This window comes from Coturnix japonica, chromosome 12, assembly GCF_054131305.1.
Source record: "Coturnix japonica strain WE chromosome 12, WE-NBRP24, whole genome shotgun sequence".
Classification (NCBI taxonomy): Eukaryota; Metazoa; Chordata; class Aves; order Galliformes; family Phasianidae; genus Coturnix; species Coturnix japonica.
In genome coordinates, this window is record NC_140674.1 from 10,342,443 (window position 1) to 10,358,289 (window position 15,847).

The 15,847-nt window shown below is 34.4% G+C and overlaps 1 protein-coding gene across 5 annotated transcripts in view; it reads right to left on the minus strand.

Moving 5' to 3' along the window:
* The window catches only part of ATR (ATR checkpoint kinase), a 38,055-nt gene that overhangs the window by 20,235 nt on the left and 1,973 nt on the right, over positions 1-15,847 (minus strand). For 2 of the 5 annotated variants that reach the window (XR_014933197.1, XM_015871457.3), the window contains exons 3-23: positions 14,625-14,768; positions 13,494-14,383; positions 12,615-12,805; positions 11,949-12,143; positions 11,496-11,722; positions 10,576-10,728; positions 10,252-10,450; positions 9,387-9,646; positions 8,817-9,007; positions 8,643-8,743; positions 8,169-8,340; positions 7,376-7,543; positions 6,381-6,575; positions 5,860-6,045; positions 5,353-5,445; positions 3,725-3,855; positions 3,396-3,539; positions 2,415-2,508; positions 1,729-1,854; positions 864-1,070; positions 520-633 (exon numbers count right to left, since the gene is read on the minus strand). Coding sequence is in view for 4 of the 5 variants with exons in the window: in XM_015871457.3 (XP_015726943.2) it covers positions 520-633; positions 864-1,070; positions 1,729-1,854; positions 2,415-2,508; positions 3,396-3,539; positions 3,725-3,855; positions 5,353-5,445; positions 5,860-6,045; positions 6,381-6,575; positions 7,376-7,543; positions 8,169-8,340; positions 8,643-8,743; positions 8,817-9,007; positions 9,387-9,646; positions 10,252-10,450; positions 10,576-10,728; positions 11,496-11,722; positions 11,949-12,143; positions 12,615-12,805; positions 13,494-14,383; positions 14,625-14,768 (4,181 nt within the window). In the remaining variant the exon portion in view is untranslated. Of the gene's footprint in view, positions 1-519; positions 634-863; positions 1,071-1,728; positions 1,855-2,414; positions 2,509-3,395; positions 3,540-3,724; positions 3,856-5,352; positions 5,446-5,859; positions 6,046-6,380; positions 6,576-7,375; positions 7,544-8,168; positions 8,341-8,642; positions 8,744-8,816; positions 9,008-9,386; positions 9,647-10,251; positions 10,451-10,575; positions 10,729-11,495; positions 11,723-11,948; positions 12,219-12,614; positions 12,806-13,493; positions 14,384-14,624; positions 14,769-15,847 lie in introns of those variants that run through there. The other 3 variants (XM_085512964.1, XM_085512965.1, XM_085512967.1) reach the window with 3 other exon arrangements.

Here is a 15,847-nt window from a genome sequence, read left to right on the forward strand (position 1 = left end):
TACTGGAGCTAGGAAACTGTCCTTTCACAATGCTTGTGAAATTGTAGCTTTCACAAAGACAAAATAACTAAAAAATCCAGCCTTTAGTCAGCAGACCAGCACAGAAGACTGTCATAAAGTTAGAGCATACTTGATTTCTGTTCCCTCTTAACAATAGTAAGCAGAAGCCCTCAGCAGTCTTAGAACCTCCATGCATCACTATATATAGACTGTTAGCAACCTCTGAAATACCCTCTCTCTCCTAGGATAAGACGACAAAAGCAAATTTATGCTTTTCTTAAGATACTTTTATTTGTCAGCTTCACTGAATACTCATGGGCAAGTGGGCAATGAGGAATTTAAAGAAAAAAAATCACTATTCCGTATCATTTTTTACAATGCCATTTAGAACTGTACCAGATGATGCTTTAAATATTTAAACACATACTTCAAAATGTACGTATTTAAAATTGCATAATTCTGTGTTCAGTGTGATAGGAAGTAATTTGTGAAGATAAAAGATCTAACATTGGATCTTACCTGAATGGCATATGCTGCAGAATCCTGAGCACGAACGTTATCAGCATAAGCAAGAAATGCTCTAGTCAGTTCCATTAATAATCCATAGGCAAAATTTGGATCCTCCACACCAGCCTCAATCACAAACACAAAAACAATTTATTATAACAAAGTAATAGCTGTATCTTTAAACTCCAAATAGTCACTTTGAAGTCTGTCTCTAAGCTGTTTTAGATGATAAAGCAGAGATTTTCCAAGACCCTAAAGCTAAGAGGTTTCCTACTCCCACACACTTAAAATAAACAAACAAATCAATTCCCACAAACACTTAATACTGAACAAAATACTACAGAAACACTTCTTACCACAAATGTAAAATCTTTTCCTTGAGTTTCACTGGTTGAAAAATCCAGCCTGCCAGGGTCTATGGCTCCCAGTTCACCTAAACATTCCCCACAAAGTAGCCGGGCATGAGAATTTGCATCCTGACAGCCAATTAGAAGTACAGTTACCAACTGAGAGATGACTGGCTCCACAGTTTCACTGTCTGTTACATACTTCACCAATTTCTCCTAGGAAGTTTAAGGGGGAAAAAAAAAAAAGAAAAAAAAAAAAAAAAAAGGAAGAAAGATGAGTTTTTATACAATAATGTTTATCATCTCATGCCAGATTTTATTTGCCTGCGATGTTAGGTTTGTCATTCAGATATTGTTATTTTCTTAGCTATAACCCATTAATAAACATATAGATTTGTAAAGCACCAACTCTGCAATTTGTACATGTCCAGATAATTTATTTGAATGTGATAAAAAGATTCAAGTTTTTATTGATGGAAGGCAAAGAAGGAAGAAAGAAAAAAAGAATGGTATGAGGTGGTCACATCCAACTTACTTTAAGATATTATAATCTCATAAAAATCCTTGCTCTTGATGCAAAAGCTATGCATATCCTAACAAAGAACAAACTCTCAAAAGGAACTGGGGAAATTGGCAGATAAGAAATATACTAACATCCTTGCTGAATCAGCATCATATAAAGAAGGATTTTTAAGTCCTTTTATATGGTGACACAATGGAAAAGAATCCTTTCTGCCTTTCATATTAAGTAACATCTAGATTAATAAATTTAGGAGAATAACACAGCTCATGCAAACACACAGTAACATTAAACTTGATGGTCCAGATGCTCCTTTGAGTACGCTTAGAAATTAACTAAAGAGGGTTTTAATACCTGATTTCTATATAATGTTTCTTTCAGGCTGGTAAGTGCATGGATACGAACATCCACATTCTCATGCTGAATAGCTCTCATGGACAGTTGCAGGGTCGTCTGCAAGTCAGTGCTTTTGGAGGATTCCTGAACAAGAGATGGCATAAGAAATTCAAGTCAAATCTAACAGGAACACAGTTAAGCAGCATCTCAAAGCAAATAAGAGTGGAGACAGACGAACATCTATTCTTCTACCTACATTCCCTGCTATACCCATATACTATGCTTTCCTATGTTTTTAAAGTGTTTTCCTCTAAAAGGCATTACGTTTGCATTTAAAAACAAAAAAAACCCACAACATTTCTACTTGCTACTTCCTATCTCTTTAGCTTGCTTTCAGAAGTAACCACAAGGGACAGACTACCAAGTAATAATAAATGGACTCAGTTACCTCTTAAGAGAATACAGATTTGTGATTAAATTAGAAGTACCAAATAGTTAACAACCTTTTTTTTTTTAACCTTATGAATTCTCTTATCTCAAAAAAGCTGCAAAGTTGGAATTCAGAGAAGCTATAAAACATTCCCCTGATACACAAGATCTGTTTTGTTGTGAAGGCAAATAAATACTTTTCTTGCTTAACAATTTTCTTACTCCACAGGAATTCATCTGAGGCACTAGAAACTAAGGAATAAAAGCATCTTTACCTTTCGATATTCTTGAAGGACTACTTGAATTTCTTTCAGTTCTGGAAGGTCAGGCAGAAAATATATTTCATGTAAGAAATCTCGTACTGTATCCCTAATAGTTACAAAAAGATTGCAAACAACATTTCAAACATCAGTTGGATCGGAGAAGTCATAAAAAACCCATTAAATTAAAGCAATAGATTATAATAACTAGAAAAAAAACAAACCACAAAAGCAGGAAAAAAATCCACATATTTTTGCCTTCAAGTATACACATAAAACTATTTCTCTTTTTACTGAAAGAAGATACAGGTACTTCTTTTCTATGCTCTAAATTACTCTCTCTTGAATTCTTCCCATTGCTTTCAAAGTTCAGCTCCACCAGGTCCCATACTCCCTATTTTGAAAGTGTGGGATAATCCCATTTGGTTTTGAACCAATTTCACTTTTTCTTACGTAAAAACAAACTACTGAAAAATAAAATTTTCTTTTTTAAAAATGAAGGAATCTATTTCAATTTAGCTGTCAGAGGCTACAACAAAAGCCTGTAATTCACAGCATCTTCTTTTGTTTTGCAAACTGCTGGTAGGATAAATGCAAAGAAAATGAAAACCCAACAAAAGTATTCAAAGTGTAAACTCTGACTATTCCTAGAGAATACTATTAGAAAAGATGTAGGTGCAAATTGTTTTCCATTCCAACAACAGAAAGAACATAGAATCACTGAAAACAGTAGAGATGACAGGGAAGCACTCTGAAGAGGCTGTAACTTGCCCACACAATCATATATTTTTAATGAGGTCAATGCAAGAATATCTTTCCAGATGAGGATAGCATTTGTCAAATTTCAAAATCTTGAAATTTAAAGTAGAAATTTTATAAAACAAGTTATTACTTCACAGAAAAATGCTAAGTTTTCTCATCTCAGTACTGGACAAAATTCATTCAGAGCAATTCCTATTACAGGAGTTAATGAACTGAAAATATTTTCTACAGTACCTGTTCTCAACTATGAGAAAGTAAAATACTGCTGTAGTTTCCTTCGGCTGGATATGTATCAGAGGCAACAACGCTACTATCACATGACTAAGCAGGGAGCCAAGGTATGAATGGTCCAGACTTCGAACAAAACAGTCCCAGGCTCTAAACAAGAAATTACACAAAAACAATAGGAATCAATGGCTCTCCTCCACATAAAGTTATTTTAGGTGAATTGTGAAGAATACAGTAAAGTATTTCAGCTCTGTGGTTTGGATTATTGTCTAAAACAAAACAAGTGCATTCAAAGACAAATAGTAAGTCACTGCTTGGAAACACAATCAGTTCACCTGCAACACAGTTCTGGAAAGTCATCCTTGTATCTTAGAGCTGTTCTCAGTGTAGTCATCATCTTCACTCGTACTGAACTGATGTGTTTGGGACCCATAAGCTTCATTAAAGACATAAGGCTGTTTAAGGCCTATATATAAAGAAAAAAACAAACAAAAAAAACCAAAAACAAAAAAACAAAAAAAACAACACATTTTGGTGTATTAGATTCCCAGTAAATTACCTACAAATCACAACTTCTAATACAACCAATCTACCATGGATTAAGATATCATATACCCTCTAAATATATGAGGTAATAAAACTGCACCTTCTGCCTATCCCAAGACCAAAATATATTACTTTAAAAATCCCAGTTAAAATCATACAATTTTACTTTGCAAAAAAATAATTTGTGGATTAGAGAAAAAGAGAAGGAAATGAGATCTGAAATGACAGGGCTACAATAAACAATTAACTGTTTAGACAGTTGACAGATTGATGAGGGAAGAACTGTAGACACCAGTGGAGTTTACAGTTAAAGAAATCTGTTATCTGATGATTGACTACACATCTAAAGTTTGAGAAGCTGTAAAGTAGACATTTAGAAAATATAGAGAAAACAAATTCACATTTAAAAACAAAGAGAATTGACATAAAACTTATAGCAGAAGTGATAGCAAGCTTCATGGAGTAGTTTACATGTCAGTTGTCACCAAGACTGATGAGAGATCTAAGAGAAATAGTACGATGCAAGACAGAAAAAAAGTAGGAGATTCTTCAGTCACAGACACACTGTGCCTAACAAAGGCAGCAGAATGTCCAGCATGACACATCAGTTATCAGAGGAAGAAACCAGAGCTTGAGAAAAGGTCTTTGGAGATATGATTCTTGTACACTCATGGAGAAATAAAACAAACCAAACAAGAAAAAAATAATAGCAGGTACAAGATAAGAAATGATGCATAAAGTAAGAAATTTGGAAAGCATCAAGACAAATGGTTAATAAATGACAGTAGTTCAACAAGAATACCTCAGAAGCAAAAAACTAGAAAGGGCACACCAACTGAGGAAATACAGCAAGTCTATCAGTATCAATGTTATGTGTTCCTGGACTGCATAACTGCCTACATAAATTACCTACACTGCCTCCGTGTGGTAGCTAAAAAGGGTCTCCCCTACAGTTAGAAGCAGAGTTTAAGCTCAAAGGAGCTGTTCTATGAGAAGCAAAATGAGTCATGCCCAATTTCCCTTGGATTTGCATCACTCTATCTTCTTTTACCAGTAATTTCAGGTTTGAACTTCAAGGTCCTCAAATCCTTGACTTCAGCTTCCTCCCATATGCCTCCACCCTCCACTGTGTTTCTTTCATGTTTGTTTTGCATGTGTAAAACACTTGAATTCCTCCTCTATAATTACCATGACTCAATTATGTACATTAGCTGACCAGTAAAGAGGAAAAGAAAAGCATACTTTTGAGCTTACACAGAAGTCCAGCCCACAGTGAGATCATCGCTATTAAAAGACTCATGTGTAAACCTCATTATTTTTTGAGCCTTCCTTGACAACTACCTAAATACAAAAGCAAACCTGGAGTACCAAAGTAGTTTTACTTCTTTGTTTTAACGTTGATATTCATTTTACGTACCATTTTTTTATCCTCAATGCCAACACTGGAACTCAATAACTGCATGTTAAAAAAGGCCAAGATACCAAGCAATTTAGGCTGCAGATAATCAGCCTGTAGAGAGGGGGAAAAAACGTGAAAAAGTAAAAACAAGTAAAATTACTGTTAACACACAGCTAAATTGCTAAGTTTAAGTAAGGAAATAGCAAGTATGAAATGGTAATGCTGACAAATGGAAAGATTCCCAAGCACATACACTGTTCATTAAGAAGTAGCAGTGTTCGTGAAAGACATCCCTGCTATGCTGTGGGGTTTTTGTTGGTTTATTTTTTTATCTATGTTCAATGCATTCTTGTTGTGCATCTCTGTATTAGAGGGACACTCAATATGCAATGACAGAATTTCCTCTTCACTTCTGTCTCAAATAGGATTTATACGTGATGCTTAGAAAACTCAAGTTGTCTCCCAGACTCAAGATTAAAAATATTTATAGTAAATAAAAACAAATGAATATTTTGATGGACTTACCATTTGCTCAGAGGATGTTATTTCCCTTGGTCCCTGATAGGGATCATCGTGAGATGCAAATGAAGCCAATATAGACAAACCATTGAATACTTGCTGATAGTGCTCTCCTATACGTAGCAATAATTCATTATGCAGTCCCTGGTAGTCTTGTCTCAACAAGCTGCCCAGTTCAATCTCAGTCTCATTCTATTATCGACAAAAACAAGTCTTACTTTCACCACAGTGAAATTAGCACACAGAGACAAGGAACAATGGACTCAGATTGATTTACCACAGGAATAAAGAGAAAGCTCCCAGTCAGGTCAACATCACATAATCCAAGAGTTTTCAAGTTCACAAAATATCTCACAAAATACTCAGAGCCAACAGAATTGACAACAAATAATAACAAAAGAACTTGATCTATTTCCCCAGCTCTGCTTTGCAATACTTTTATTAAAATAAAACAGAAAAAAGAAAGTTCACTATTCATTCATCATTGCTCTCCACCTGCATTTGTAACCAAGCAAATATTAATTTACCTTGAGGTAATGAAGTGCCCGCTCAAGCTCATCCTTAGAACAGGAACAGACCAAATGAGAGAAGATGTATTTGAAGTTGTTGATTAAAATCTCTCTTCGGTTTACATTCAGCTGTTTTGCTATGGTTCGAATAAGGATGGAGGCAGCAGGACTGGCCTTGGCTGCAAGGTCAGGCAGCAAAACTTGCAGGGTCCGCTGATAAATTAAGAACAACACTTAATAAAATAAAAATAATTAAAAAAAAAAAAACAAAAACAGACAGCAAACTAAAAACCAGAATTAAATCATACCAAATCAATATAACCCATACTTAAAACACATACAAGACCAAATCGCCCTCCAAAAACGCCAAATCCAGGTCCTGGTCAACATATATCTACATTCCTATGTATAGCCATAGTTATAAAAAAAGAACTTGAGATAGAAACATTTCATTTAAAAAAAAAAAAAAAGTTGATTTTTTATTTTTTATTTTTTAAACAGAACTGCTTCATTTAACCAGTACTAAAAGATCCCAATAAGAAGTGAGATGCTTATCTGAATCTTACATGCTTCATAGATTTGTATTTTGTTTGCTGGATGAATAACAAAGCAGTTATTTATTCAGATCAAGATTATTTATCCACAAAACAATTATTTCTTCATTTAAAACAGGAAAACGGGCACTACACAAATCACGCCTTAAATCATTAGTGTAGGTATACTCAATTGGTACTCTGGACTACAGACAGTTCATTAAACATCATATTTGAATTAGCTGAGCCACCACTTTATCTCTTAAATAAAACAGTTCCTCTGTACTTGAGCTCTTCCAGCAATCCAGAATCATTCTAAATACAACAAACAGCAACTAGAAAAAAATCATCAGATCTGTAGTAAAAAAAAAAAAAAGGAATACGGACTAAAAAGAAATCCACAAGCATACAATGCCCCTCCCTCACTCTCCTCCCCCACCCCCCCAAAAAAAAAAAAGTAAAAGGGACTAACCAACTTACTGACAAAAAGCGATTTAGATCTGGAAAGTCAAATACATTAGCAATCTCAGACAACATGTCCAGAGCCATTTCCCTTTGATGAGCAGCTTCTTGTTTGTGCAGCTCATTACCCTGGCATGGAGCACTTAATACTGCCATCTGACTGGAGTGCAAGGATTCCACTAGAAACTAGGCATGAAGAAATAGATAATAAATATTATTCCCCTTTTTTTCCACTCCCTAAGACTTTCATTTTTTTTTATGCATCTGTTTTTGCTTCTCTTGTATTGCACATAGATCTAAGATAATTATTTCATAATAGAACTGGATTAATGATGGCATTTCATTTTGCAATCACGACCTCAGATGTTGCACACACCTAAAATAGATTCCTCTTGTTCTATCTTTAATACATCGTACTTTAAGCAGAATTTCTGCCTTTAGGAAATGCTAACCGTGGCATGATTATGCCTGTAATAAAGTTTGACTTAAATTCCTAGTTTACATTCTAGCCTCCAATGACAATGGTACCATATAATGCAAGAACATATACAGGTCCTCTATGTCAGCATTAAGGCACCTAGGGAATAGAAGTGAAAATCAGTGCTGAGAAGGGAGAAGACTAATGACAAGATCAAATACTTTCCACTTTTTCCATAAAGTGTTTTTTTTTTTAAACTTTAAATAATCTCTTTCCTACCCTAAGAGATTTCATCTTGTAAAATAAAGTAATATTTATCTTCAGTAACATTTTCAAAACACAGAACAAGAACTTGAATCAACGCCTTTATAAGTCACCAACTCTTATTTTTACCTGACAGATAGGTTTCTTGTACTGACTGAAAAAAGCTTGTAGTTTTATGGACTTAGCTGCTGCCAGGGACCGAATTTCTGTGTATGCTGCTCCAGCCACAGAGGCTGACTTGGACAACAAACAATGCAACAAGTGCAGGAGGGCAAATGGTATCAAATCTCCTTTTGATGCCCTTAAAAAGCAAGCAAATAAAAAGTAATTAGAACAAAAAAGTCATTGCACGAATAAAATGTCTTAACAATAGGTAATCACCGTAATGCTAAACAACTCTTCATCGCATATCAATAGCTAGACTGTACCTGCCATAGTACCACTAAAACAGAATGCTGTAAATTTTATGTGCTTCAGAAGCTTACTACAGTTGCAAAGGACTTTGGACAAAGGCTGATCTCCAAGTAAGTGAACTTAACAAAAAGTTACCCATCTCACAAACTGAGAGTACTTAGCGTTTATCACTGTATTGTCAAAAATTACCTTCCAATATCTCCTGTTGTGAGAATCAAGGTATCTTTAAGCTCATTATTCCTTGATATTTTGGCATGTGTATATGCTTCTTTCATTCTTGAAACAAAGAGCTAAATCACATAAAAACAAAACACATTAGTAAACGAAGTAGAGAAAAACAACAAAAAGTAAATATGAATTCACCTCTTTTATGAATCCTTCTTCAGAGTCTAAGGATTCTAATATGTTCTTTATGCAGTCACTGAAAGCCACTCGTACATCTTTGTCTGGATCTTCCATTAAATTTAATAAAGACCCGATGAGAACCTTCACACTTGACTCATCACTGTTAAAATCCAGATGTTTGCAAAGGTGAGGTATGTTTTCTATAAATGCTATGGAGGAAAGAAAAAGATACTTTTTAATTAGTTTATCTTTTAATTTATTTTTTTAAATAAAACAATGATAGAAATAAGCACTGAAGCACACACTTATTTCTGAAAAGAGTAAATATTGAGAAACTAAAAAAGTTATTCAAAATTTAGATTTTATCAAGTATTACTTTCCTGGGTGTTGCCACAAATGAAAATTAACCACAGCAGTTTAAAAGGATTATCATAACATCTAAAATTGTCACTGATTTCAACTGAAATACAACATTTCAAGCAGCAGCTTAGCTACAAAAAAAGAAACCAATGACAAAACAAAACCACCTACCCAAAGCAATATATATTAAAAAAGAATGTACAGAAACGTAGTAAAATAAAATCTTACCTAGTTTTACCAAACTGGATACTTTGTTCTCAAGAAGAATAAGAAATGGCTTAAAAACAGAGGCTTGCACAGAAGAAGTTTTTTCATGAGCAGAAGGCGCAATAAGGCTGTTACACAAAATATCGCAGGTAACATGCTTTATAGCAGAGCCTGCTAAAGGAGGCTGTATACTGAATGTACCAGAAAGGCAGCAAGATAATTTCCCAATAGTAGCAGCACAAGCCTCCTTGACTAGATCAGACTCATCTTGAATTTGATTTCTGAAATTGACATAAAAACAAAAACATTTTAATAAATTAAGCAATCTATTAAACACTAAAATTTACATATCTACATTGTCTGGTTTCTCTAACTAAATTGTCCTGTTGTTTTCTCAATATAAGGATCTGCTTTACTAGATAATAGCTTTCCTTTTCAACTAAGGTCAAGCTTATCTGAAATGTCTGAAGCCATACTGGCCCATAATGTGCTTGGAACATTATAAATCAACTAAAGACCATAGACAGTAGAACAGAAGAGGGCAAAAAACAGATACAGAAGGAAGAAAAACTGGAAAGATTTTTAAAAGATATATGTACAAATACATATTTTACTGACAAAGACATTTCTCTTCATAAGTTTTTATTTTTTGTTTAGAAATAAGGCCTTCAAGAAGCAAAGAAACTTGTATACTGATCTGGTATGTAAATGCTAGCCTATCTTCATGTATACACATTCTGTTGATATCTCTTATGAGTTCTAAAATCTAAGTCTACTAAATTCTGCATGAAATACAAACAAACATTTATTTCAATCTTTATAATTAATTCCTTATACATGCAGTTTTCTTCATGCATGAAAGATAAAAGATAATATTAACACATACAAAAGAGCCTTTGGAATCATACTGAAAGACTGCACACTTGGTGGATGAAGCAGGAAAGAGAATCCTTTAACACATGTAGCCCGAACTACTTCATAGGGACTTTGTAGTGCCCAATAGTAAATGGATTTTCTCCAATCCAGATGAATGTTTCTTGGGAAGAGAGATAGAAGGAACACACAGCGTGACTGAGTTTGAGGTGCTGAAGAAAAAAAACAAAAACATTACTTACTGTCCACTATGAATATTGATTCTGACAAGGCAAAGAAAGCAATTTCACCATAGCGCAATCATTTCTGAGAGACTTACATAATTTAACATACTTACAAAAACTTTGTGCAGTTTTTTGACTCAAAACTAGAGGATCAGTTCCAAAAGCACATGTTTTAAAAGAAGAATCATCAGGATGGCTGCAAATCCAGGGTAGAGACAGCAATCCACATATATTATCAAGAATCTGATCATTCAGTGGAATTTTTACTAGTGAAAGGGTTTAAAGAAAAAAAAAAAAGACATATTTCATGTAAGCTAACTAAGATGCTTGTTATGTTTTTTTCCCTATCAACAAATAATAGCATTGATACCCCCAAATGTTGACATTCTACATATCAAAAGATATCAAAATAATATAAAAGCCTCATGAAACAGCAGCAAGTAATACACGAGCAGGAGAATACACATAACCTTGGTATCTCTGGATTTGCATAAAGGCTTTCAGATGGACTTCAGAATGGCTAGTAAACTGAACTCACAATGCCACTTGAATCTCAGAAAACTGCCTCTTTTCCATACTCCTAGCTTCTCCAAAAAACACACAAGACAACTGACCACCCTACATGAATTCCTCATGTTTTTGTTACACTGCTAGCATGCCAAGTTTCAACTGAAGTAATCATAAGCTTTGAAATTTTTGAGTGAAACAAAGATAGTTCAGCACTCAACTTCTGTGTGTTTAAGAAAATCAATTTTTGAATGAAGGTTACTTTGTTACACATATTCACTTTCTCCACGTAGTCTCTTGTTGAGATGAAATCAGAGAATGAGACCTGTAAATCACGTTCGAAAAGTGATGAAAAGAAAGCTCTTAAAATAGAAATTTGTCCCCCTTTTTCTCTTTTCAACACAATGGTACTGAAAGTGGAGCTGTAACAAAATATTATTCCAATACATCTACAAGTCAATCTATCCAGATACATTCTTAGGTTAGAAATCCAACAAAAGATGTGCTTACTTAAAGGATGTCTTACCCTGAGCATACAGCAAAGCATCAATCATTTTCACTGTTCTGTCAATGACTTGTTCCAGGTTAACCATCTTTGTAGCAGCCTCTAACAGGCTCCCACACACTTTTACTACTCTTGTGATAAAGTCAGAGGAAATCCATGTGAATTGTATACTCTCTACACAGTCCAAGGAGCATGGAGTATTCTTGCATGTGTCAGTGTTACACAGATGAGTTACTTTATGATCCACACTGTTAAAAATAGAAATTATACAATCAATGAAACAGATAATGTTTCATATTGTAATGCTTCTAAGAGAAGTTACTATGTTATTGTTATATTACATAAGTTATTATACCTCTTCAAAACAAGCAGGACTTGCATTGATAAATGAGCAAGTATTAAAGTAATCTACACAAATCATAGTAACAATTACAAAGCACTGTTGATCTCATGGTTTCACCTTAGAAGCTTTACCTGCCAGAATTTGCTGGGGGAGAACAATGAACTATGCACAACGCGGCTAGTTGCAGAATTATGGCAATTCCTTCTGCAGTCTGAAGAATATTCGCTGTCAGACTTTCTTTCTCGAGGTCAGATATTAAGGACACAGCTTTCTTTGAGATGGCATTCCACAGCGTGCTCTTCAATTTCATATTTACAGGGCTAAGTCTGTAATTTGATCATATTGATTATTTTCAAACACAAAGGGCTGTTTTCAGTGGTTACTGTTTTCAGGCAGGCCCCCTACAACACCAGAAAAGAGCAATCATCACATCAAAAATTGCTAACCCATGTTGCACTGCAACACAGAAAAATAACAGAGGAAACTCCACTTGAAATAAGTTACATACTTCCATCACTCTGTAAGTATTCTCTCAACTTTTCTGTTTTCAGTGTGTATAAATGAAAACAGCACATACTGAAAATAAAAAGACAGATTCTTAACTGAAGCTTAGCTTAAAAGTCACCCATTGATTCTAATCCTTCAAAACACCTTTTAAACCTTCTCCCAGAAGGAGAATCTTTCACCGTGACTGTTATGAGGAAACTTCTTCCACAAAAAAAAAAAAAAAAAAATTCTTATTATTATTCTTATTATTCCAAATGACTAGAAAAGTGGTTATTGAATGAGCAGCATACACTACTGGTGCAGGTGATCTCTTCTTTGGACACTTTGCTGAGAGGCTTAGTCGCTGCCTTTTCTCTGGAACTTCATCACTGCTGCTGCTCCACCCATTAGTATCAGAACTATCCAGTTGGCTCTGATGAAGCTCCTGAAAGATTTCTTCTGTTTGTGTTTTTAGCACTGTGTAAAGTGGACTCACCAGACACTAGAACATACAAACAAAAATACCACAATGTGTGTTATGCGTTGTTTCCCAAATACATTATATTACTATTTCTAACTTAAAATTTTGTAATTAAACATAAACATTGAAGATGTCAAAGACATCTCTATAAAACAAACTTAACTACATGAAGAAAACTTTCAGAAGTGATGAAGTTTCCTACATTCCCACCAGAAGGAATGCAGCTTGTTTGAACATCTGTTTCCAAGTTCTCACCATAGTATCTAGCTAGGCTGTTAAAATACACACAAATATAAGAGACGACAAATACGGGTGCATGAGTAGACAGAAGGCACAGTGCATCCACACCTCATTATTCTAATATAATCCTGTCTTCTTGCCCCCAATAAGTACGACTAAAAGCACTCAGAGAGCAAGAGTAGCTCAGCTGTTTAATGGAAATTGTATCTTAAGCTGCTCTTATTTGCCTTGTGTCTTATTCCCCTTTAATACCACACTTGCGAACAGATTCTTGTGTCTACCCAGCCTTTTCAATAGTTCAATACATCTGAAAAAGATCGGGTCTAGCTACATCCAACTAAAGAACTCTAACCTGCAAAAATACTTGAAACAGATGAAAAACAAGGAAGGTATCAATCTAATTAACTGAATAATAGAATATTTCCTGGATTTTCTTTGTACAGATAAATAATTTTAAGAATTCACCTACCTCCTGTTCTTCCTGAGTTCCAAGCATGCTCACAAAAACTTTGCATATAGTATTGACACGGCCTTTTCTTACTTGTATGGCAGATTCATAGCCAGGTGGAACAAACTCCAGAAAATATTGCAGCATATGGCAAAAAGCATCTTTCAGCTTTTCAGAACGAAGACATGTAAACATATCCCCTTCAAACAGTGCACAAAGCTTCTCTAGTAGCATACTCAAATACACAGGTTCAATATTTTTGTAAGAATCTGCTTCAAAAGGCATCAGTGTTTTCACCAATTGTAAAAATGGTTCTCCACAGAGTTCCAGTTCTTCAGTATCCATTTCAAGTGCTGAATGTAGAATTCCAAAAAAGACTGTGAAGAAAACACTGGCCAGCTGTTCCGGAGGTCCTCCCAAATGAATTAATCTTAATAAAAACTTCATTGCCAAGGCTTTAACTTTTGGACAACCATACTCCAACAGGGAGCAACCTATTCCCCAGAGAACAGTATCCTGTCTTACAAAATATACATCTGCAACAATATCCATCAGGACAGACAACAACAAAACTTCCAGGCATTCTACATTGGGCATACCCATCAGGTGTAATGGTGCTAATCTTAAATATCCCACATTGTCACTTGCATTGCTTGAAAATCTCTTTACAGACACTGGCCATACCAGCACATCTCCCCAGAGTTGTTTTCTTGTGTCTCTTTCATGCAGGAAGATTAAATCTTGGAAAAGTTGTAGCAAGTCTTTTGTTAGTATTTCAAAGATGGAGCAATTTTTCATTTTAAACAGAAAAAGTAAAGAGCAAATGACATCAGAGATGTTCTTGTGCAACGTGATACAGTTTGGAGTTGCAGCAATCCGGAGAAGTCTTGTTATGATCCAATTGCTAAATTCTAGGACAATAAAAAGAAACAGTACACAGAAAATGATTAAGATGAAAGCCAAAGTCTCTTAATAAAAGAGTACCTCCTTGAGAGCAAAGTTACTCATCGCAAAATAAATAAACACAGTGGTGAAATAAAGGAATCTAAGCTTAGTAAGCATAAAGCATTTCTTCAGTATGAGACCTTGCTGATAAAGGGGCAAGAAGAAAAAAAAAGAAGATGAATTCTATAAATACAACGTCAAGCTCACCAATGCAATTGGATTCTGTTTCCTCTTGACTTCCATTGACATTTACAAACATAAGGGGGGAAGATTTCATGATATGTTGAATAAAATCCAGCAGCATTACAGAACTTGGCTGTGAATCTGATTTCTTAACGAGTTCCAAAGCAACTTAAAACAAACAAACAAAATAATTCTGAATTAATATTACAATGAAATCAACTTCCATAATTTTGGCTGTATCTAAAACAAGGAAATCATAAATTTTCTGTATGTAATATTATGATACAGTATCAAACTTGTATAGCAAGAAGTTCTAAGTATGCCTTATTATTCAATGAAAAAGATTTTAAGGTTATTTTAAATCCTGTACAGGAAGCCAAAAAGTATGAAGAAAAATATAAAATTTCTCTGCACATTATCTGCTGACACTATAACCATTAATTCAGTACTATATCTAGTTCTTATTGAAAGATAGCAGAAAGATAGCATTTTAATTTTCAATTGGTTCTCCCTAGATCTATGACCTAGGACACGAATTAAGCATTGTTTACAAAGCTGCAAGTGATAGTTCAATTGTAAGCTTTCAGAATCAAAGAATCTGAAGTGCTGCTATACTATATCTCTTAAAACAGATAACTGAATCACTTCAGTTACCCAGTTTTCACACAATTACACAAAGAGCACAAGGAGAAAACTATCTGAAATTTAGATAGGAATTAAGGAAAAGCTACATAGTAAAGATAAAATACTTGCATGCACAAAAGCAATACCTAAAATAGTCTGGATTTTCATTTTTATTCTCTCTCAGGAACAGAAGAGAATTAACAAATATCTGAACAGTAACATAACAGTACTTAAAATGATCACTTCACTAGATGAAATACATCTTAGGGGGATGGCTACATGAAAACATCCCTCAGAAACAGTGTATAATAAATATTTCTGTATATATGTAATATTATAAAATACATTTTAATATAGATATTAAAGATTACTTTACAATGAGTCTCCCTACAGTAAATGTACAAATAATTCTAAGTGCCAGACTTCTGGAGCCTATATTTCACAATTAATCAAGATACTGTTAAACTACTGCAATAATTAGAACCTTAACTTGATTACTGATGACTGATTACTACCCTAAAATTAAAAATCAAGGTTTTTACATCAAAGTGTTGCAATTCTTGAAGGCCTCGTGAATATTAAGATTTACAAGCTACATCACTCAATGTGCAATCACTTCAGAT